The 23,265-nt window shown below is 47.3% G+C and overlaps 1 protein-coding gene across 2 annotated transcripts in view; it reads left to right on the forward strand.

Annotated features, from left to right (window-relative positions):
• Positions 1–11,718: 11,718 nt before the first annotated feature.
• The window catches only part of CASP6 (caspase 6), a 30,789-nt gene continuing 19,242 nt past the window's right edge, over positions 11,719–23,265 (forward strand). Inside the window, exon 1 of one of the 2 annotated variants that reach the window (XM_066573838.1) lies at positions 11,719–11,870. In XM_066573838.1, coding sequence (XP_066429935.1) covers positions 11,852–11,870 — 19 coding nt within the window. In that variant the 5' untranslated portion in view covers positions 11,719–11,851. The remainder of the gene's footprint in view (positions 11,871–23,265) is intronic. The other variant, XM_066573837.1, reaches the window with a different exon arrangement.

Here is a 23,265-nt window from a genome sequence, read left to right on the forward strand (position 1 = left end):
CCAAGCCTATTTGTGCCTTGATGATCAGGCCAAATTTTGGAAATCTGACATGTCAATTTAACATAGAATAACACCGTAAATGTTTTGCATATCAATGTGATTCTGACATTGGAAGGCTGGGGTATTGGAACGAGCCCCAAAAGAGTAATACCCAATCGGGGACTCGCATAAGTTCATTGAGCTTCTTCACCCACATTGCTCTTACTGGGGGTGTTGTGGACTTCCAAACTCTAGGGCTAATTCTCCTAGTGGAAAATACCCTTTTGGTTGTTTTTTTTGGTTTTTTTTTAACTGGTCCCAGGAGGATTGAGAGCAGAGACATCTCTATCGTTAGTTTCATTTCTGTCATGCAGATACAATTGTAGACCTCCATCACTTCTTTTCATAGGGCCGCCACTGCAGGGCAACTCCACCAAATGTGTGACATGTTCACCCTGTCTTTGTTACAGCACCAACAAGTGGGGGAAGTCTGGGAAAAGATTTTGTGTAACTGGTCCGGTGTCCTATCCCACCGGGCTAAGATTTTAAAATTTAGGTCCTGGGCTTTGCAGGCAGGTTATATTTTGTGGCAAAGGACCCAGGCTCTCTCCCAATCCTCTTGCGGAAGGTTCCGCTCACTTTCTCTCTCCCATGCCTCCGCATATGGTGGCATGTGGCCCTCAGACTCCCAATTCGGCATCATCTTGTACAGGATGGAGATCATATGCCTCTGAGGTTGTAGACATACAAAACTGCTCAACCTGTGTGTGGAAGGGGACGGGGGGGGGGGGGGGGGAGATTTCCCTGAGGGACTAGTGACCCCATGAAACCCCTCAATTGGAAGTATTGCAGCCACAAGGCGGGGTGCGGACAAACCTCTCCCGTGTTCTCCATTAGAGGCCTCAGGCCGAGCTCGACACTACATCCCGTATCCTTGGTAAGGGGGAGGAATTCGACTCTAGTTAAGGGGGGCCCCTCAGAGAAGCCTCGAACTGCAGGTTGGAGACCAAGGGGGCAAGGGGCCCCAGCACAAAGACCAGGCCCTTGGCTGGTGCAAATTGACCTATGAACTGCGAGATGTTAGGGATTGAACTTCTAAATCTGGGCGGGATCCAAGCTGCAGCCTGTAGAGTTTCCAGGACTAGGGTGTGTTCTGCTTCCACCCACAGTTTGTGACACTCTCTTTTGAGTAGGTCCAGGATACAGTTGGCAAAGCTGGCTTTGTAGTAAAGAGCAAAGTTGGGCAATCCCAGGCCTCCCTTTCTTGTGAGGAGTGAGAAACGCATACATCGTTTCCTCCTTCTCCAAACGAACATAGTGAAAAGGGATCGCAAACATTTTAGGAAAGGATTTGGGAGTTTCACTGGGACAGTCTGGCATAAATAGAGTAACTTAGGGAGAGAGTCCATCTTGATAACATTAACCCTTCCACTCCAGGAAAGGAGCAATGCTTTCCATTTATTAAAGGTCTCTCTCAAGTGCTGTCAGATAAGGTACAAAATTGAGTTTGAACACCTGGGATATGTCTGCTGGTAGTGGAGTTCCTAAGTATTTTATCGAGGAGTGCTTCCACCTAAATGGGAACTGGCATCTTGAAGGCATGTGGCGATCAATTTTGCGAATTTTATATCTATGGTAAGGAGGGAAATTGGTCTGTAGTTGCCGCAAACTGAGGCATTCTTGCCAGGTTTGGGGATGACTGATGTAGGCCATCAAAACCTGAGCCAGAAAGGGACACCCTTTGCTCCACCGCCTTGAAGGCTCTGAGGACCAGAGGTGAGACCTCCTCCCGGAGCACTTTGTAGAACCTGGCTGTAAAGCCGTCAGGTACTCCTCCAAGTCCCCATATTCCTCATCTGTCATTCTTTTGGGGGCGTTAAGGGTTAGGTAAGCCTCGGTCTCTTCAGTCCACTGTTAGAAGTCTCACTGTACTGACTCTTCAATGTTGTAAAGTTTGGAGTAATATCTCCTGAATTCTTCCAAAATGTCAACAGTAGCATGGACCGCCTGAATTTTAGGGACACTCGAGAGGGATGTTCTGGGGTGTAGGGCCCTTGCTAGCCAGCTTACACATTTTTCCCCCGTATTCAAAGGCTCCTCTATGCAGCCTGTCGCTAATCAAGGATTTTTAGGATCTGCTGCCTTATGGACAAGATCTCCGTTTTGAGGGCACCATTTTGGGATCTTTTGTTAGCTGGCCTGCAGATTTAAAATAAGTTTTTATGCAGACTCGCTGCATTTTCTTTTTTTAAGTCTAGCCCTGTGGGAGATTAGAATACTCCTGATGACGCATTTTAACGCTTCCCACTGGGTGGGAGCCACCGTGGGGTCGGTTTGATGGACAACTGTAAATTCCGTGATCACGTTTTTAATGTCAATAAAGCACCGGGGGTCCTTAAGTAGGTTATCGGTGAGCTTCCATGAGATACTCCCTGGGGGGCCACTCCACCCAGAAAACTCCCCATAGACCAGCGCATGATCGGACCAGATAAAGTCACCCGGGAAGCAGTCGAGCAGGCTCTGTGAGACCAGGAGCATATCTATTCTAGTGTATGAGTTATGTACCGAGGAATGAAAGATGTAGGCCCTGGGAGAAGGATCCTCCATAAGTCCACTGAATGTAGAGCGTTTAAAGTTTCTTTTTTTTTTTAAAGGAGATGTCTCGAGGAAGCAGTAAAATTTTTTTTTTGCCCAGTCCCTCTAATTAAGCATACATTACTAAGCCCCCCCTGTAAATGACTTTTCTAGCTGGTTTGTACTTACCGGTCCAGCGTTTCAGCAACTTATAAAAGTTTCCCCAAGATGGCCGCCGGCTTTTTTCCCGTCGCTTGCTGTAGCCCGAAGTGCGCGCTCCCGAGACGCTGCCAGCTGTGTCTCCATGACAACACGACGCCCCGCAGCTGCCGACCGGACCCCTGGAGTGAACACGGCCGACCAGTCACCCACCGCCAGGCAGCAGGTAACCGGCGCAGCCCCCGGCCCCCCCACGCTAGACCCGGCTCCCCAGCGCTAGACCCTGACAGACGAAGGCCCCCTCGGCCCAGCGCTGGGCTCCGGGGCCTACCGCTGTGGCCCGGGACCTTCACCTGTTAGTGAAGATCACCCCCCGACCCATCACTTACCTGGGCGGCTTCTCGGGACGGCTGGGCTGCTGGGCTGGTCTTCTCCGCTGGGCAGCTCCAGTTTCTGCACCTTCCTCTAACAGAGGATGGTACAGAATGGCCGGTCAAGCGCGCTCCCGAGCAGTGACAGCTCGTCTGCGCATGCGCAGAAGAGCTGTAGCGGGGAGCAAACTGAAGCGGCTCGTGCTGAAAGGAGAAGAACGGACTGCGCAAGCGCGTCTAAAAAAGCAAGCTGCCAGCGAATTTAGACGGAACCATGGAGACGAGAACGCTAGCAACGGAGCAGGTAAGTGAATAACTTCTGTATGGTTCATATTTAATGCACGATGTACATTACAAAGTGCATTAATATGGCCATACAGAAGTGTATAACCCCACTTGCTTTCGCGAGACCTCCCCTTTAAGGGAGTGTAGTGCTGATCGGGAGAAGGAGGTTCTACCTGAAGACGTGTCAAGCTCTGGATTTAGCACCAGGTTCAGGTCCCCGCCTAGGATGTTTTTGGAGCCGTCTGTGAAGTCAGCCAGTGTCTTCAGTATCCTGATGGCGCAAGAAACCTGTTCCTGGTTAGGGTTATAAACGTTAGCCAGGGTTAATACAGAGCCAGTTACATCCACTTTAAGGAAAATGTATCGACCCTCTGAAACTGTTTTGGATTCCCATACCAGGTGTCTGAACCCCCTATGGAACGCAGTCGATACACTACCTGCTTTCTTGGAGGAGCGGGGGCCGTGGAACCAGGTGGGATAGTACCTTGAGCTTCAGGACGGGACACTGTCCGCCCTGAAATGCGTCTCCTGGAACACGGCCACCATCACCCTCTTTTTGTGGAAGTGGTAAAGTATCTGGCTTCTCTTCTGTGGAACATAGTCTCTTTGCGTTAAATGCGCTGCATGACAGATCATCCATGGTCGCTATGTAAATAAGAGCCCACTGTTTAAATCCCAGCCTATGCTCAAGAAACGTTTTTCCCCAGTTGTCTCCACGACAGCACCACCTGAGATGGCCGCCTCCTGGTTGGACAGGAACACCGAGAGATTAAAAAGCTCCCCCCTCTCTCACCTTCCTCATTGTCTTCCTGTCCTGCCAGGAGGCAGGATCTCCGGGAATTGCTGCTGAAGATGCCAGCATGAAAATACTTACAGCGGATCGGAGGGCAGTTGGTCAGCCTGTCCTCCCTTCCAGACGAGCGGCTCCCAAGACGCCACATGGGGTAGTTCCCCTGGGCCAGGTTCCTCCCGCGGCGGCCCATGGGGAGTGCAAAGCAGGGGCCTCAGCTCTCCTCCTCTGTCGGCTGTACATAGGACTGGGCACAGCGCTCTCGAAGTCCCTTTGACGTGCGTCGGAGGGGAGCGGGGCGCCGCGTCACATGACCGACGCAATGACGTCATCGCGCAGGCGACGTGAGGAGGAGGGGGGGCTTGGCGCAGAGGCGCCACATTTGAAAAGATTTATAAAAGGAACCTGAGAGAAGATCAACTTAAACAAGTAAGCCATTGCTATTAGGCTGGCTTGTATTGCTTCATGGTGTCTGCAGCACTGGTTGACAGATGAGCGCTCTAGCACTGGACATCGCTGAATCTTCAGCTACAGCGGGGGCCGTAAGTAGCCAGTGGGGCAAAAAAGTTTATGCAAAAATCCAATGTATAATGTTTGGAAAGTTGCATCCTTATCCTCAAAAAACTCTGTCTGCCAGAGGGATAAAAAAGACACCCCTCCCAGAACGAAACCCAAAAAAAGTGCGGATCGAGACTGCCAGCTATGTACGAGAGGCCTCTATGCAAGGCATGCGTAGCGAGGCTGGTTAAAGAGGAATTGGGGATTCCTGGAAGATGTCAGGAAGTTGGTCAAGGAGGAAGTTTGGTCAGCTCTGACATCGCAATTAGCACCACCAGCGGGGGCATCCAGGGCTAAGCGCCAGAAAAGGGCGTATAGTCCGGAAGAATATTCAGACTCCGAAAAAAGTTCGATCGGGACGGAGCTGGAAGAACCAGTGCCCAAAGAGTCCTCAGATGAAGAAGATTACAAGAAATATCTATTTCATCAGGAAGACTTAGCTGAGCTCATTAAGTCGGTCAGGGCTACACTCAAAATGCAGGAAACCAGAGAGCCACGTACTATACAGGACGAGATTTTCGGGGGACTAGGGGAAAGACGCAGACATACCTTCCCAGTCCATAGCAACATTTCCCAGCTGATTCAGAAGGAATAGAAAAAGCCCGATGCGGGATCTTTCTCCTTTAGGGGGGTTAAAAGACGATACCCGTTTGAAGAAGTGTGCGCGAGCTGGCAGGAAATACCTGGAGTGGATGTCCCGGTGGCCAAGGTGGCTAAAAGAACAGCTCTGCCCTTCGAGGACGCCACGCAGTTAAGAGATCCAATGGATCGGAAGGCTGAGGGCCTCCTGAGAAGATCTTGGGAGGCAGCAGCTAGTATACTTAGACTGGGGGTCGCAGCCACATGTGTGGCCTGAAACCTAGGAGTGTGGCTGGAGCAGCTGGAGCTCCATATAACTAACAAAACACCAAGGGAGCAGATTATAAACTCTCTCCCTATCCTAAAGATAGCCACAAACTTTTTGGCGGACGCATCGGCGGAGACAGTAAAGCTCTCAGCAAAGGCGACAGCCCTGTCCAATTCAGCCAGAAGAGTCTTATGGCTAAAGTCCTGGTCGGGCGATTTAACCTAAAAAAACAAATTGTGCTCGCTTCCATTCCATGGCCAGTTTCTCTTCGGCCCAGATCTCGAAAAAATTCTCGAAAAGGTATCCGACAGGAAGAAGGGGTTCCCAGAGGAGAAGCAACAGAAGGGGAAGACCTTTTTTCGGGCCCCTGCGCAACAGCCCGAATCATATAGGGGCAAGAGCAAGACAGGCCGTTGGAGTTACCCCAAGGTGGGTAGAGGCAGAAATTTCCTCTTCAACCCCCACCAAGGGGACCCAACAAAACAGAAACCCTGTCGTCATCCCAGTGGGGGTGAGGCTGGGCCATGATTTGCGAAGGCACATGGATCCCAGAGGTCCTACAGCAGGGATACCAAATAAAACTGGTGTCCCTCCCCAGAAGGAAATACGTTACCACAGGAGGCTCAGCATAACAACTACGCCTACTCCAACAGAGCGTTCAGGACCTACTACATTCAAACGCAGTATCCTTTGTACCTCAGAACGAAGAGACCGGGGACCACTACTCCAGACTCTTCCTGATTAAGGAAACCATGCGGGAAGTCACGCATGATAATAAACTTAAAGCCCCTGAACGCCTTTATCAGATATCGAAAATTCAAGATGGAGTCAATCTCCTCAACAGTGAAGCTGATACCAAAGGGAGCCTATACGGCGTCTATAGATCTAAAGGACGCGTACTTTCATGTGCCGATCCACAGGGATTCTCAGAAATACCTGAGATTCACACTAGATATGGGCAGAAGAACAAGTCATCTTCAGTTCAGATGCTTTCCCTTCGGGATTTCCTCAGCGCCCCAAATTTTTACAAAAATCATGGCAGAGGTAGCAGCCTACCTAAGGCAAAGATCAATCCTTATAATACCTTATCTGGATGACATCCTGATTGTAGCAGGGTCCAGAGAGCTCTTAGCGGAACACCTGGCAACGGTGCTCGATCTGCTCCAATTCCTAGGATGGATAATAAACTGGAAGAAATCCAGCTTAGATCCCAGCACACAAAAGGTATTCCTGGGCATAACGCTCGACTCGGAGACTCAATGCTCCTTTCTTCCCGAGATAAAAATACAGAAGATCCTTCAGCTAGTCAAGACCTTTCTGCGGAGGGGGGTCATGTACAGTCGGGGAGGCCATGTCTTTCCTAGGAAGCCTGACATCGTGCATCCCTGAGGTAGCATGGGCCCAAGCGCATACCAGACCCCTGCAAATCGCAGTCCTTTCAGCATGGGACAGAAGACAGTCCTCATTAGGAACAAAGATGCGCATCAAAAACTCGGTGAAAATATCTCTGCGTTGATGGACATGCCCAGCGAACCTGCGAAAGGGAGTCCACTGGATACAGAAGCCAGCCACACACATCACGACAGACGCAAGTGCCGGGGGGGGGGCGCACGTGGGAGACCAACTTCTACAGGGTCCCTGGCCGCAGGAGATAAGAGGTCAATCCTCAAACTAAAGAGAACTCCAGGCGGTTTGGAAGGCCCTCCAACAGCTGGGGGACTCGGTAAGAAATCCGCGCATAAAAATCCTGTCTGAAAACACCACGGCAGTTGCCCACATCCGGCGCCAAGGGGGCACAAGATCACCAGCCCTACAGAACATCTCTCAAAAAATGTTCCGCTGGGCAGAGGGCCGAGTCCTCTCAATTTCGGCAACACATCTAAAAGGAGCGCTGAACCAGAGGGCGGACTTCCTCAGCAGAAGACGTATAGACCCAGGAGAGTGGTCTCTATCTCAGGAGGCGTTCAGAATCCTGACGGACAGGTGGGGACCCCCACAACTAGATCTATTTGCAACCAGGGAGAACGTCAAGGTGAAGAACTTCTCCCTCAGACCAGGGGACCAGCCAACAGCGGTAGACTCCCTGAGCCAGAATTGGGAAAAAGCTTGTGTATGCCTTTCCTCCAATACCGTTGATTCCAAGAGTGTTGCAATACTTCAGATCACAGATATGCACACTGATTCTGGTGGCCCCCTTCTGGCCAAGGAGGAGCTGGTTCGGTCTTCTAAAAACTCTGAGCATCCAAGACCCAGTCATCTTCCCTGCCCAGGTGGATCTACTGACGCAGGGACCTCTGAGCTACCCAAATATAGACAAACTCCACCTAACAGCCTGGATCTTGAGGAATCCACACTGAGAGGAAGAGGGTTCTCTGAGAAAGTAATCGGGACCCTAATGTTAAGTAGGAAGAAAACAACCAACCTTATCTATCAAAAAGTCTGGAAGAGGTTTATCTCATGGCTGCCAGGGAAGAGATTCCCCAGGCTCCTTTCCGGGCATCCCCTTAATCCTGGAGTTCTTGCTGGAGGGCCTGGATTTGGGCGTCTCCCCAAGCACCCTAGGAGTTCAGGTCGCAGCCCTTAGTGCTCTATTTGACACCAAGTTATCAGAGAGCGGGTGGATTAGGAGATTCCTGACAGCAGCAGATAGGTTACGACCTAGGCCCACAAATATATTTCCGGACTGGAATCTAAATTGGGTCCTGAAGGCGATGTCAGCAGAACCCTTCGAACTGATCGAAGCGCTTTCAATAAAAATGCTCATGATTAAAACAGTCTTCCTGGTGGCCATTACCTCAGCAAGACGAGTTAGTGAACTACAGGCCCTATCTATCCGCCACCTGTTCCTTAAAATCACCGACACAAAGTTAGTGTTCAAAACAGCCTTTATGCCAAAGGTAGTGTCACCTTTCCATAGAGGTCAGAATGTAGTAATCCCCTCATTCTTCAATAAACCTAAAGACGAGGGAGAAAAAAACCTAAACTGCCTGGATGTCAGGAGAGCGGTCCTGAGCTATATCGACAACACAAGTCGCTGGAGACGAGACGACAACCTGTTTGTCCAGTTCTTTGGCCCAAACAAAGGGAACAAAGCTGCAAAAAGCTCCATAGCCAGGTGGATCCGCCTGGCCATTACAGAATCCTATAGGGCCCTGGGGAAAGAAGTTCCCCTCTGTTCTTAAAGCCCACTCCACAAGAGCAGTAGCGTCTTAATGGGCCGAACATAGTTCAGCGTCTGTTGAACAGATATGCAAGGCTGCAGTTTGAAAGACGTCACACACATTTGTTAAGCATTATAGGGTAAAGGTGCAGCAGGACGAGGACATGGCCTTTGGCCGCAAGGTCCTCTCGGTGGCAATCCCACCCTAGATAATTTTTAGTTGGTATGTCTGAGGTGGTGCTGTCGTAGAGACGACTGGGGAAATAGGTGTTTATACCTATCCGATAATCGGGTTTCCAGGAGTCTCCACGACAGCACATTTCCCCCCTAAAAAAATAAATAAAATAATAAAGACGTACTAGGAAAAATTTACAAAATATAATTTCCCTTAGGAAAAATATAGGTTAAAATACCAGTTAGGTAAAGATTTAGGTTAAGCTCCTACCCCGGCAATTCCTTAGAAACCACTGAGGAATCTGGGAGAGGGGGGAGCTTTTTAACCTCTCGGTGTGTTCCTGTCCAACCAGGAGGAGGCTATCTCAGGTGGTGCTGTCGTGGAGACTCCTGGAAACCCGATTATGGGGTAGGTATAATCACCTGTTTTTTGTACAGCACACATATGAATGAATACTTTCTCCCCAAAATAGATACCCCTATTTGTACTGTGTTCAGAAACATACCCATTGGGGCCCTAATATTATGTCTGTATGCACAACGGGGCCCGAACCGAAAGGAGCAACCAGTGGCTTTCAGAACAGACATTTTTCTTAGCCCGGAGCAGGAAGTTTCTAAATTTCCCGGGCCTCCCAGCCCTCTGCACATGACATAATGATGTCTGGCGCTCAGACGCCGGCATCAGGTCATGCAAGACCCGAACGCCAGGGCACATCGTGGAGGACGTGAGTGAGTATCCTCAGCTCCCCTTACGGATCCGATCCATAAGGGGAGCTGCCAGACATGCGCAGTACAGATTTTTTTTTTTTTTTCGAAACTCCTGCTTTTTCTGCAGAATCCGCAAACTTTTCACAATTACAATGCAGAAGGGCCGCAGATCAGATGGCTTCAACGGAAGCCATCCGCGCAGAGTCCACGGAAAAATGGAGCATGCTGCGATTTTTTTCCCCCGCTCGCAGAGACCACAATTGGTTTCTGTATGTGTGGAGGAAGAATCAATTTCCCATAGCATGCTATGGGAGCTATTTTGCTGCGGATCTATGGTGCGGATTCCGCAGCAAATATCCGTCCATGGGCATGGCCCTTATTGAGGATTTACTTCATGGATTTCTGGAAAAGAAGTACTGGCTTCCATTTCCATAATTTCTAAAGATAATAGTTTACTATTCCTGACCCAAATGTTCATTACACCAGGTGTAAATATTATGATGAGGTTACAACAGACATTGACAGTTGTTAGAACTGCAGGCACGGCTCGTATTGATTTCAATGAGAGCCTTGCCTGCAGTTACAAGGGACGGCCACTGCATGGGAGGTCGGCGCAGAGACTTCCGCTGCTTCAGCTCTGATCTCTGTGTATTTGCAGCGCTGACAACATGCGCCTGCTCAGATGATCGGTGAGGGTCTGAACAACTATTGATGAGCTATCCTAAGGATAGGTCATCAGTAGTATTCTCCCTGGAAAACCCCTTTAAGGCCAGCTTCACATGGGGCGAGAAAAGCACAAATATGAACTCCATTCGTTTGAATGGGGTCATACACATGAGCTATGTTTTGCCGCATTATGTCATACGGGAAACAAATCGCGGCATGTCCTATCTTGGCGCATACTCTCGCATTGCATCTCCCATTGTTTTCAATGGGGAAATCTCGCATCGCACCGCGTGCCCCCTGTACATGATTGGCTGTAGGTCCTGGCAGCCCACTAACGATGTATGTGAGATGCATACAGTGGCCCCTGCAGTCCCAGCTTCACTGCCGGCTGCCCAGAATGCAGAAACCCCTCACTGGTGCAGCACTGAGCGGCATCGGCAGCAGGGATGCCTCAGCGCCCTGAAGCCCCACCACCACCTCCCCCCAAGTAAGTTGGACGTCGCGGCCACAAGCAGGGAGCCCACAGCACCAGGAGGGAGACGCAGTCACTGCTAGCGGCCGCAGACTGCAGGGATCCCACAGTGCCGCGGGACCCTGAAGCATGCAGGCAACAGCGCCGGTACTGCCCCACATCTATGGGCCTCCCACCCAGCCACACCAGAAACCTGCTGCACACTGACGAGGCGCAAAATTAGCTGTCTGTACATGGTTGTCTCTTCCTTCTTGAGAAGACTCTGACTTTGGTTTATATTCCCAGTCACTATTAAAAGGCTTGTTAAAAAGACTGACATTGACTTGCAGGAATTCTGCCAATAGGTGGCGCTGTAGGGGCATTGTTCCATCTTCTCACTGGCAATGTTACGGGGCACCAAATGTGGTTGGCATGTGCATGCCTATGCATGTCTGTATGTGCTAGTGCAGGGGACCCCAACTCCAGTCCTCAGGGACCACCAACAGGTCACGTTTTCAGGATATCCTATAGCAAAAACACCTGTGGCAATGCCTGAGGCACTGGCAATAATTACATCACCTGTGCAATACTGAGGAGATCCTGAAAACATGACCTGTTGCCGGTCCCTGAGGACTGGAGTTGGGGAACACTGTGCTAGTGGATTGACATCCAGCAACAAAAATCACACGCAGCATATATATTTGCACTAAAACATATGTTTTTGGTCTTTTTTTTTTTTTTTTAAACACAAATAAATATACTTTCCAGGAAATCCAGCTAAAGCCACTAGCCATGCCATATCCTCATTTACTTGTACTACTACCAACAGGTAAGGCTCAATGCTGTGCGACAAAGTGGGCAGAAGAACTGGAGAAAGTTTTAGGACATTATTTCAGGAAACTCCAGTGAGTAATTCCAGGGGGAGGAAGAAGAAGGAAGGGAGCGAGGGAAAGCCAAACGGCTTGTGGGAGGAGATGGAGCCGTTGGCTGGGTGGAGATTGCAGGCTATGAGGAAGGAAGCCAGAAGAGAAAGAAAGCTAACCTGCAAGGCACAACATATACACACTGTAATACCCTCGTACTGCGAGCTCCATAGATCCAGCCAGACGAGACTGGGCCGCAGCGCAGCATGTCCAGAGAATCAGCAGGTCAGTACAACCAGCGCTGGATCATACTTGCATCATATATATCAACACGCTGATAAAAGTCAAAAAAGGACAATTAGGTCGATCACTTTTTCTTGCATCCCCATCTATGCTAGTAGTCATAGCTAAAGAGTCACAGATATTTGTTAAAATTGGCGGAATATAAAAACTAATGTTATTAGACCCAAATAAAAAGCAATAACTCATAAATGGTGTATAAGAGGGGTGGTGATAAGCAGGTGAGACCCAAACAATACGGATACAGAGTTATGGAGCAGTCTAATAAGAGATACTTGGGTGTGACTTGCATCATATCGTATGACCGCACATCTGCATTTATCGTATGACCGCACCTGCACTATTCTCGTGCGAGACTTGCATGAAAATAGAACATGATGAGGCGATCTTTCTGTCTGGAAGCATAACTGCGAGAGGAAGATCGCCCGTGTAACTACAACCATGGCAAACAAGGGGGTCTATTTTCATTCCAGTTTTGTGTGTCTCGCACGAAAATTTCAGCCATGTAAGTACGACCCAAGGAATACATTTCAGGGACCTGTGAACGGTAACACCCAGTTGTCAATTTATTCATAGTTTTCCAGGCAAAACAATAGAGGCACAGCACCACGTAGACTTCCAGAACTACTCCAGAATTGTTACTTTATTGGGATTACAAGTGTTCAGGCCGCTGTCACACCGGCGTTAGGGTCAGTTCAGGGCTTCCGTCTCTCTGCTCCGTTTTTGGAAGAGAGAAACTGAAACAGAACAGAAAGTAATCGTTCAACTTTTTCCCCTTTTGATTTAGTTTAAAAAAAAAAAAACTGAAAAGTTTCCGTTTGCCCCCATTCTGTCAGGTTTCCTTTTTTTTTGGATGGAAGAACAATGCTGCAGACTGCGCTATATTCGCGTCCAAAAAAACCCCTGGAAACATAAGGCCTCATGTCCACGGGCAAAAGAAGAATTAAAATCCGCAGCGGATTTTAACTCTTCTCCCGCACGCGGATCCGCACCCCATAGGGATGCATTGACCACCCGCGGGTAGATAAATACCCGCGGATAGTCAATAAAAGGGATTTTAAAAAAAATGGAGCATGAAAAAATCTGGACCATGTTCCATTTTCGTGCGGGTCTCCCGCGGGCTTCTATTGAAGCCTATGGAAGCCGTCCAGATCCGCGGGAGACCTAAAATAGGAATTTAAAAGAATTAACTCACCCGCAGCGGGCCGGGAAGGTCTTCTCTTCCTCACGGCCAGATCTTTCTTGCTTCGGCTCGGCGGATGTGCCCGGCGCATGCACGTCGGCGACGTGCCGCCGGCGTGACGAGTTCATCTGCCGGCCGGAAAAGAAGATCCGGCCATGAGGAAGAGAAGACCTTCCCGGTCCGCTGCGGGTGAGTTAATTCTTTTAAATTCCTATTTTAAGCGCTCATGTCCACGGGGCAGGAGGGACCCGCTGCAGATTCTCCATGTAGAATCCGGAGCGGGCCTGATTTTCCCAATGGACATGAGGCCTAAGGCCTCATGTCCACAGGCAAAAGAAGAATTAAAATCCGCAGCGGATTTTAAATCTTCTCCTGCCCGCGGATCCGCATCCCATAGGGATCCATTGACCACCCGCGGGTAGATAAATACCCGCGGATGGTCAATAAAAGTGATTTTTTTTTAAATGGAGCATGAAAAAATCTGGACCATGCTCCATTTTCGTTCAGGTCTCCCACGGGCTCCTATGGAAGCCGTCCGGATCCGCGGGAGACAAAAATCGGGATTTACTCACCCGCTCCGGTTCTTCTCTTCGCCGCGGCCCCATCTTCTCTACGTCGCGGCCGGATCTTTTTTCTTCGGGCCGGCACATGCGAAGGGCACGTCACCGACGTCATCCTGCGCATCCGCCGAGCCGAAGAAAGAAGATCCGGCCGCGACGGAGAGAAGATGACGCCGCGGTGAAAAGGAGATCATGTCCGCGGGGCAGGAGGGACCCGCTACGGATTCTCCATGGAGAATCCGGAGCGGGCCTGATTTTCCCCGTGGACATGAGGCCTAATAGAATGGAAGCAAACTGAAGCCTTTCCGTTTGCTTTCTTTTTTATTTTAAGCCCCATTGACATCAATGGAGAAAAAAACATCTGTTTTTTACCATTTATTTCAGTTTCTCTCCCCAAAAAATGGAGCACAGAGACGGAAACCCTGAACTGACCCTAACGCAGGTGTGAAAACAGCCTTAGGGCTCATGTCCACAACCATGTTTTCACCGCTTATTACGCATCAGTTGCATGGACATGAGATACGGGGTGAATGGAGTCAACAGACTTTCATTGATCCATGTAGACGCTGCGTATCAATACACACAAGAAATAGGTCGCAGAATGCTCTATTTCTCTGCGTATGTACGCAGTGGGAGCCCTATACATTTGTATAGGCTGCATATGAACCGCTGTCCATACGCAATAGATTGCATATGGGCAGCATTTTCATACGCATCCCTACTATTAAACAGAGAGAATACAAAAAAAAGAGTCACTGCGCATGACCGTGTGTATGTGACACGTGGCTATGATCGGTGCACTCGCAGCCATACGCGGTCTCTGGTGTTTACAGAATGGTAAAAGGCTTTTACGTATATGGCCGTCGGCATGAGCTCTTACTAAAGCAGACCTGCTCGGAGAACTGACGGATCCCCTGTAATGCGCCTGTCAAAAACAAATCCGTTCAAGCAAACCATTTCCATGTTTCATTCCTCCACTTTATGGGCTTCAATGTTGCTTTTCCAAGACCGTTTTGACACGTTGGCCCCAGCCACACAGATGTGAGTTGTTACAAGTGTCTGTGATGACTGATACGTGGAAATAGCAGAATTGTAACCTTTATTCATGTTAAATCGCTGTATTTTACTGGCTTTCAATGCCCGCGTTTTGCGGCGGATCCCCCGTGAGGACGCCTTTCCCGGATTCCGCAATAGGAATCCGCCCGTGTGAGACCATTGTTGGGCGATTTTGAAACAGAATCACCTATTATTTTTTTATACTCCCCAAGAGCCCCTTCAAATGAACCTTTTTTGTGCAAAATATGCAGAGAATAGAACCCATTGATTTTAATGGATCAATTCGCGTTTCACTTTCTTGCGAACAGAAATGAAGCATGCTCTATTTTTGTGCCCATAAAAGTCTATGGGAGGTGCGCAATTCTTTTTAAAAAGTACACATCAGGACCTCATTAGGCTAAATAGTCTTTTAAATCATGGGGGTGTCCCGTGAACTGGCCCTATGAGCGCAAAAAGTATAGTAATATGTGCTAATATGCGTGCAAAAGCCCATCATTCACAGTGCAAATGTGTTCGCCACGGCAAATCTGCCTGCGGCCGCTAATCCCAGAATTGGCCAGCCATGTGGACGAGATTTCTCAGAAATCTCGTCTACACAGGATGGCACTGCGGCGCGGATTAGCCGGCCACAGCATGCTGGTTCTTTTTCTTCCTCCGCTGCGGCCGCGCTCTCCTCTATGGGAGCGCCGGCCGCATCAGAAGAGCGAGCGGCCGGGCCGCTTCAAAACCCGCGGCTAAGTGCCGCGGGTTTTGAAGCAGCGATTCTCCCGGTGGAAATCTCACGTTTTTTCGCTGCGGCCAAACAGCGAAATTTCCGCCCGTGAGAACCCAGGCTAAAGGGGCCCTAAAGCTGAGAACCAGGAGTGTGAAGATGAGTAAATATGCTGTGCAGACTTCTTAAAGAATTGCTGTTTTTCTGTACTGTAAACTAAACGCAGAATTTCTGGTTTGCCCTCATTTTTAGCCCTTGGGACTACGTTGCGCTCCAGGGATTAGTCCCATTATACCTGTACATGTACGGACCTGCCACCACCTGGCATTCAGTTTATTTCATTTCTCTTTGTTTACTGTAAATCTGCCTCATTTCCCAGAAGTATTTTCCCATTCGACCTGATTATTTCATTAGTAAATCTGCTTTGGGGCTCCACAAACGTATTGGTGCAAGGCTGGGGGTCTCCTCGCAGCGTTTTACTGATGTTTGTAGACACCGGCTCTGCCGGCAGAGACTGCATACGGCTGCGATTGCACTGTGCATGCCCACGTATCACATGAACATGCGCAGATCCACTTTTGTTTTTTTTAATTCCCCCGGGGATGCATATGGAAACGCCCCCTATACGTAATGTAAAGGGCTCACGCTGCGTGGTATGCAGAGAAATAGAGCATGCTGCGATCTATTTCTCGCGCGTATTGATACGCAGTGTCTACACATCGGTGCATATTGATCAATGAAAGTCTATTGACTTCCATTCACTCCATTCACTGTGTACCACGTGGCCAGCCTACACAAGCATTAAACATGGTGAAAACACGGTTGTGGACATGAGGACTTAGGCTGGTTTCTCACACAACGACATTCGTATACGAACACAACCACACCAAGAAATGATGGTGAATGCCAGTACAATTTTGTGGGTAAAAGAACAGTATTACCGGCAAAATCATTTTTTCATAGGCCATCATATGTCGGCGGCTGCTGAGGATTTCCTGTACAGAAAATCTGCAGCATTTGCAGTAGCAGTGCAGCATCCGAGAAGCAGGCCATCAGCCGAGGAGACAGCGGCATAGAGAGATACTTTTTCATGGGGCTCTACTGTCTCCTTGCTAAGGGTAGCTTAGTAGAATAAAGTAGTCCACACACAGTGTCTTTTCTGGACGAGAAGCGGGAACGTTCGGTCCTGTCTGTTTACTTAAATGCTTGCAGCAAATAACAATAAACAGTTCTTACAGTGGTGAAGCAGTGAGGATTCACAGGGCATTTGTACATCCACAGTCACGGTTATCTGTGGGAATTCTCTCTCCCGATAACTTTCTCTCTCTACTATCGGTCACTCACTTGTTCCTCACTCTCTGGCGATTTTTCACTCTCCCGGGACGCATTTTTGCCCTGTATGGTTTCACACTCCTTGAGGTTAGGGGCTATGTGGAGTATTCCTGGAATAGCTAGGCCCAAGCAGGAACGGCCAGCCACCTTTCAGCCTCTTCCATGTCTCACTCATAGAATCATAGACTGGTTAAGAAGGGAAGGGACCTCCAGGGTCACCTGGTCCAACCCCCTGCGCAGTTGACTCCTCTAACTAACTCTCCTACAGAACGCAACTCCTAACGGAACTCAGAACTGCACTAACTCCTTTGAATCATGGGACCGCACCTTTTATACAGCACCAGACAAAACGATACATTTTTCAGACAACACTAGACATAACCAGACAACAACCCTTTCATGCCTGCAAACTCTAAGGCCGGCTGTCCACGGGCGATGCTGACCGCAGAGAATCAGGGCAATTCGCAGCATGCTGCGAGTGGAGAATTGCAATGATTCTCCGCTTGTGGACAGGTGCTGGTGCTTTCCATAGCAATGCTATGGGAAGCGTCGGCCGGCGTGATTTGCCGGCGGTTTGCTGTGGATAGGGGGGCCTAATACACATATACCTGATGCATTCCACATACAAGACAAACACAAAACATGTATTCTGAAGTGCTGGAGGGGACCCCTAACTCTGGGCCACTACAGCAGCAATGAGAGATGAAGACTATAGGTGCAAAGTGCCATAAGTGGGGTCAATGAAGGCGGCACTGAAGGAGGCGAGTCAGGCTGCAAGTGTTCCTCATGTACTAATATTTAGGGGTATTACATGCAAGGGTATGATAGTCTCTGAGTTGGTTCAGATAGTAGTTCAGGCTGAAAAGAGGCAAGGAAGGGGTGGGCAGAGAGGCCAAAGAGGACAGAAATAGGTAAATGCTATGGAGGGGACGAGCCTACGATGGTTTTTATGCCTGCATAAAATGAACAACAAGCAAAAAGTCAATGATTATTCATCATTTGGTCACTGGCTCACGTTTTATACCAAACAATTGTTATGTACTTTCCTCGTTTGACCGATTTTTATTCATTTACTTTTTTACGCTAATCGTTCTGTCTTAGAGCACCTTTACACTGGACAACTGTTAGGTGCTTAAGTTCCCAACAGCTGTTCCAATGATTATCACTCCTGTGCTTTCACACAGAAGCAGAAGTCGCTCACTGAATGGAGGTGCAACATGTCGGAGATCTTTTCCACCCGCTCGCCTCCATTCAGAGTAAACAGGCAGTGGCTCATAGAGGAACGTCTGCCTGTTAAAATGGGCCAACAGTCGCTTGTTTTTTTAAGTGTGTTCATTACCAAGCGACTCGGACAAGAGAGCTAATCACACTGAGTTGTCCTGTTGGGTCCCGGGCACTTTTACACGCAGTGATAAATCATTTGTCCGAGCAAATGATGAAGCAGGTTGCTTGTTTGCTCGGGCGGTCAGTTTTAATAGGATTATTGAATTAACTGTACCAGTGAATGACAATGACTGAACAATTGGTGTTTAAACGGAATGGTCAGCGAACGAGCCAACGATAAGGTTCATGCATAAGTGAACAAATTATCATTCATCGTTCAATCACCACTATATAAGGCACTTGTCAGGACTCACAATGAATACTGCGCACAGTTCTGGTCACCGGTGCTCAGGAAGGATGTAGCAGTGCTTGAGGGGGTTCAAAGAAGGGCCACTAAAGTAATAAACGGAAGGAGAGGACTGGAATATCCAGAGAGGTTATCAGAATTGGGATTATTCGCCCTGGAAAAAAGACGGCTAAGGGGTGATCAAATAAATATGTATAAATACATGAGGGGACAATACAAGGATCTCTCCCATGATCTGTTTATACCCAGGACTGTGACGGTAACGAGAGGGCATCCGCTACGTCTAGAGGAAAGAAGGTTTCATCACCAACACAGAAGGGGGTTCTTCACCGTGAGAGCAGTGAGACTGTGGAACTCTCTGCCTGAGGATGTGGTGATGGCAAAATCCATAGAGGAGTTTAAGAGGGGACTAGATGTCTTTCTAGAGTGGAAGGATATAAATTTTAGGTGACCAGCGGGTTGTTGATCTGTGTATACAGATACGTAGGAACTATAAGAGGTTGATCCAAGGATTAGTCTGATTGCCATTAGGGAGTCGGGAAGGAATTTTTCCTCCAAAAGGGCTAATTGGCTTCTGCCTCTTGGGGTTTTTTGCCTTCCTCTGGATCAACAAGGAGGATAAACAAGCTAAACTAGATGGACATTGTCTTCATTCGGCCTTACATGCTATGTTACTATGTATTGACCGAGTATACACCGAACGATTATCTTTCAAAGTCAAATGATTCATGGATTTTATTTTTTTAATTAAATGATAATCGTTCCATGTGAAAGCTCTTTAAGGCCTCTTTCACACGTGCGACAGCGATATAGTCACGAGAAAATCACAGCAATATTGCAGCTGTATTCTTCTGTGCGATATCGCTGTGTTTGCTCGCGGCGATATTGCGATTTTATGTCGCTCTTTTGCCAGGATTTTGCCACTAGGACCTTCCAAACTGATAAAATTAAAAAATACCTTTTATTAAATTACTTAAAAGAAAAGAAGAACAAAACACACACAAACAATCACAAGAGGAGTTATGATGTAAATAGACACCTATAACTAGTAATCAGAAGGATGTTCGAAACGTAAATTTTACGCTCGACTTGTAGAGCAAAAACACTTGCCACTCGTGTAATATGAACAATGACAGATTAGAGTCATACGATAAGACTCTGTTGATGTAAATCATTGGTCATAGTCCAAGTGAAGGTGATTCAGTCTAATAGGAGGACGAATCCCATACTTGGTCAGGTATAACACCGTGTGTCAAAGGATGGAAATGACTAACACGTGAAAAAATTAGCTCATCAAGAGCGCGTCACCCAACGCGTTTCCCCCACCTAGTGGGTTCTTCAGGGGTTACAGTACGCTAATCCCAACTGATGTGTCAGGTCGTGGCCAAAGTCTACTTATGGAGACCACATAGACGTCCCGAATATAGAAGGCACGCTAGTGGTCGCCAAAAAATGGTCTGTTTGCGTCCATTTACGGATGCTAAGCACCGAAAAGATAAAGGTGCGTTGTAGGTAAAAACAGACCAAAAAAAAAAAAATAAATAAATAAATAATTGACCCTAAGCGTGACAAAAAAAATAAAAATTTTTTTTATTTTGTCACCACTGTGGTCATAAAAAGAGCATAACTATCCTCTTAGTACAAGAAAAGGGCAGGGAGATATATCCCAAGCCCTAAAGCCGTTAGATAGAAACACGATCTGCAGTCCCTATGGTCCTAAAGATAGAACAAAAGTACCTAGCAGATATAAACTAGCTTAGGTTGCTAGATACATGGATAAGTGCAACCAAAGTAAGTAGTAACGGGGAACTCGCCCCTAAATCAGGACCCAAAACTGAAATCAAATAAAAGAAAAAAACGGCGGCATGTCAGTCCACCACAAGGACTGACATGCCGCCGTTTTTTTCTTTTATTTGATTTCAGTTTTGGGTCCTGATTTAGGGGCGAGTTCCCCGTTACTACTTACTTTGGTTGCACTTATCCATGTATCTAGCAACCTAAGCTAGTTTATATCTGCTAGGTACTTTTGTTCTATCTTTAGGACCATAGGGACTGCAGATCGTGTTTCTATCTAACGGCTTTAGGGCTTGGGATATATCTCCCTGCCCTTTTCTTGTACTAAGAGGATAGTTATGCTCTTTTTATGACCACAGTGGTGACAAAATAAAAAAAATTTTTATTTTTTTTGTCACGCTTAGGGTCAATTATTTATTTATTTATTTTTTTTTTTTTGGTCTGTTTTTACCTACAACGCACCTTTATCTTTTCGGTGCTTAGCATCCGTAAATGGACGCAAACAGACCATTTTTTGGCGACCACTAGCGTGCCTTCTATATTCGGGACGTCTATGTGGTCTCCATAAGTAGACTTTGGCCACGACCTGACACATCAGTTGGGATTAGCGTACTGTAACCCCTGAAGAACCCACTAGGTGGGGGAAACGCGTTGGGTGACGCGCTCTTGATGAGCTAATTTTTTCACGTGTTAGTCATTTCCATCCTTTGACACACGGTGTTATACCTGACCAAGTATGGGATTCGTCCTCCTATTAGACTGAATCACCTTCACTTGGACTATGACCAATGATTTACATCAACAGAGTCTTATCGTATGACTCTAATCTGTCATTGTTCATATTACACGAGTGGCAAGTGTTTTTGCTCTACAAGTCGAGCGTAAAATTTACGTTTCGAACATCCTTCTGATTACTAGTTATAGGTGTCTATTTACATCATAACTCCTCTTGTGATTGTTTGTGTGTGTTTTGTTCTTCTTTTCTTTTAAGTAATTTAATAAAAGGTATTTTTTAATTTTATCAGTTTGGAAGGTCCTAGTGGTAAACTTTCCATAGGTCTAACTGGGACCCTATTGCCCTTGTAAACTTTTGCCAGGATTTTGGGAGTTTTTTGTAATTGATTCATCGAGCTCTGCAGTGATTGGCTGAGCCGCGGCGCTCGAGAACCAATCAGAGCAATCGCTTCCTGGAGACGAGGATTTTGAACCTCCAGTTCAGGAAGCGCTGATCGAAAACTATAAACAAGTATGTCGGAACTGCAGAGGAGAATTTTTTATTTATTTTTTGTTAATACAGTTAGGGGTTATTTTTAGGGGCAAACCGTTGCATCACACTGCACAAAAACCGTGCTTTTGTGCAATGCGATGCAACAGAAAGGAAGGGTCCACAGGGAAACATGGGCTACAAAACAGTACAAATCGCAGCTGTATAGAGCCGATGCGATTTTGTGTTCTTGCAATGTAGCAAGCTACTAAACTTCGCTAATGTGAAGGAACCCATAGGAAAGCATGGGATTCACATACATGCGATTTGTAGCACTGTCGCATCGGAGGAAAATCGTGCGATTTTTGTCGCCCCGTGTGGAAGCGGCCTTAGTCTGATCCGGCTGACTTTGTGGCAGATGCTTCTCCTAATAGAACAGGGTTTCAAGTTCTTCCTTGTGAAATGAATGACTCCCAAGATGCCGCTGCTGCCTTTGTTGTGATTAAAGGGAATCTGTATCCAAGCTGCCGTTTCATTCTTATTAAGATCGTTCTAAGAACTATTTCTGCTCTGACATTTCTTTGTCTTTGAAAATGTTTCATGTTATGTTGGTTGTGCGCCAAATTGACAGCATAAATAGTCACATGACCATCTGTAAATCTGATGCAGACCCTGTTAATGTCAGGAGCTAAACTATTCTAGCGTAGACAGATCTGACAGGTTTTTCGGCAGCACGCACGCACACACACTTCTGCCTGTCAAAAGGAACTGAACATAATAGAAGCCATTGTTGGCACTAAAACCCCATGCAAATCAATGTTAAAGCAAACAGAAATATCCTTCTGTGTTCTTCTGTAAATCAAAATAAGAAACACCCATGCAAGCAGACCCTGGGGCCATTAAAGGGGTTATGCACTTGTAATTTATTCTTGGGATTTAGGCCATCAATAGTAGATCAATGAAGGGCCGCCACTCAGGACCCTTGATGATTAGTTTTTGTCAGGCCAGTGCACTTGTCTACTTAGTGCAGAAATCAGCTCGGTGCACAGCTCCATTCCCGCTATAGTGGTCAGGCTTGATATTACAGGAAAAATTCTCATTCACTTCAATGGGAGCTCTGCCTGTAATAACAAGTTTCGCCACTACAGTGGGAACAGAGCTGTCTGCTTCCTGAAGGAATCAGTTTAGTGCACTGACAAGCAAACAGCTTATTGTTGGGGATTTCAGACAGCAGACCACCGTTCTACTTTTTGAGCATATATTTATTTCTATGAACTTTGTTGTATGCCTTCCTTCCGCCTGTCTGCTGCACACTGGAGACTCATCTCTGTTGTACTGTAACATCTTTTTAATTGTAATGAATAAAATATAGAAATGTTTTTCACGGAAGCTTTGCATGCTGACCTATTATTTTTGGATTGCACCGTTGCTCTACTGCTGACGACGTATTCTGTGGATAAGCCATCAATAGTTTATAACTGGACAATCCTTTTAAAATCAGTGAAATATTAGGCTTTTGTTTTGATCACACTAGTGTAAACAGAACTTTAGAGGTCATCCATACACAGTTGTATTATGGCCCCACTTTGTATGGAGCCCTAATAAAGCAACCATAGACGGGAATAAGCCCTCTACTGTAACAATGGATTTTTTTGTTTAGTATTGGTTCTAGGGGAGAATATTTCCATATTCTGCGTTCGATGGAGTCTGTATGGCAGTGCACTAAGGCTGTGCAGCACTAAACTAAAGGAGCCATAAGGGCAACATGCGCTGCCATACATTGTAAATATTAAGGTAATATTACTAATATTCTTTTTTAGAAGTCAGCCATGTAATCACAGGTCTCAAAGCTTTACGCCAAGACACAAAAACACGTGGCCTCTTAGCTATAAGCTCCTGTCTTGTTTCC

Source organism: Eleutherodactylus coqui, chromosome 7 (genome assembly GCF_035609145.1).
Source record: "Eleutherodactylus coqui strain aEleCoq1 chromosome 7, aEleCoq1.hap1, whole genome shotgun sequence".
In the NCBI taxonomy this organism is placed as follows: domain Eukaryota; kingdom Metazoa; phylum Chordata; class Amphibia; order Anura; family Eleutherodactylidae; genus Eleutherodactylus; species Eleutherodactylus coqui.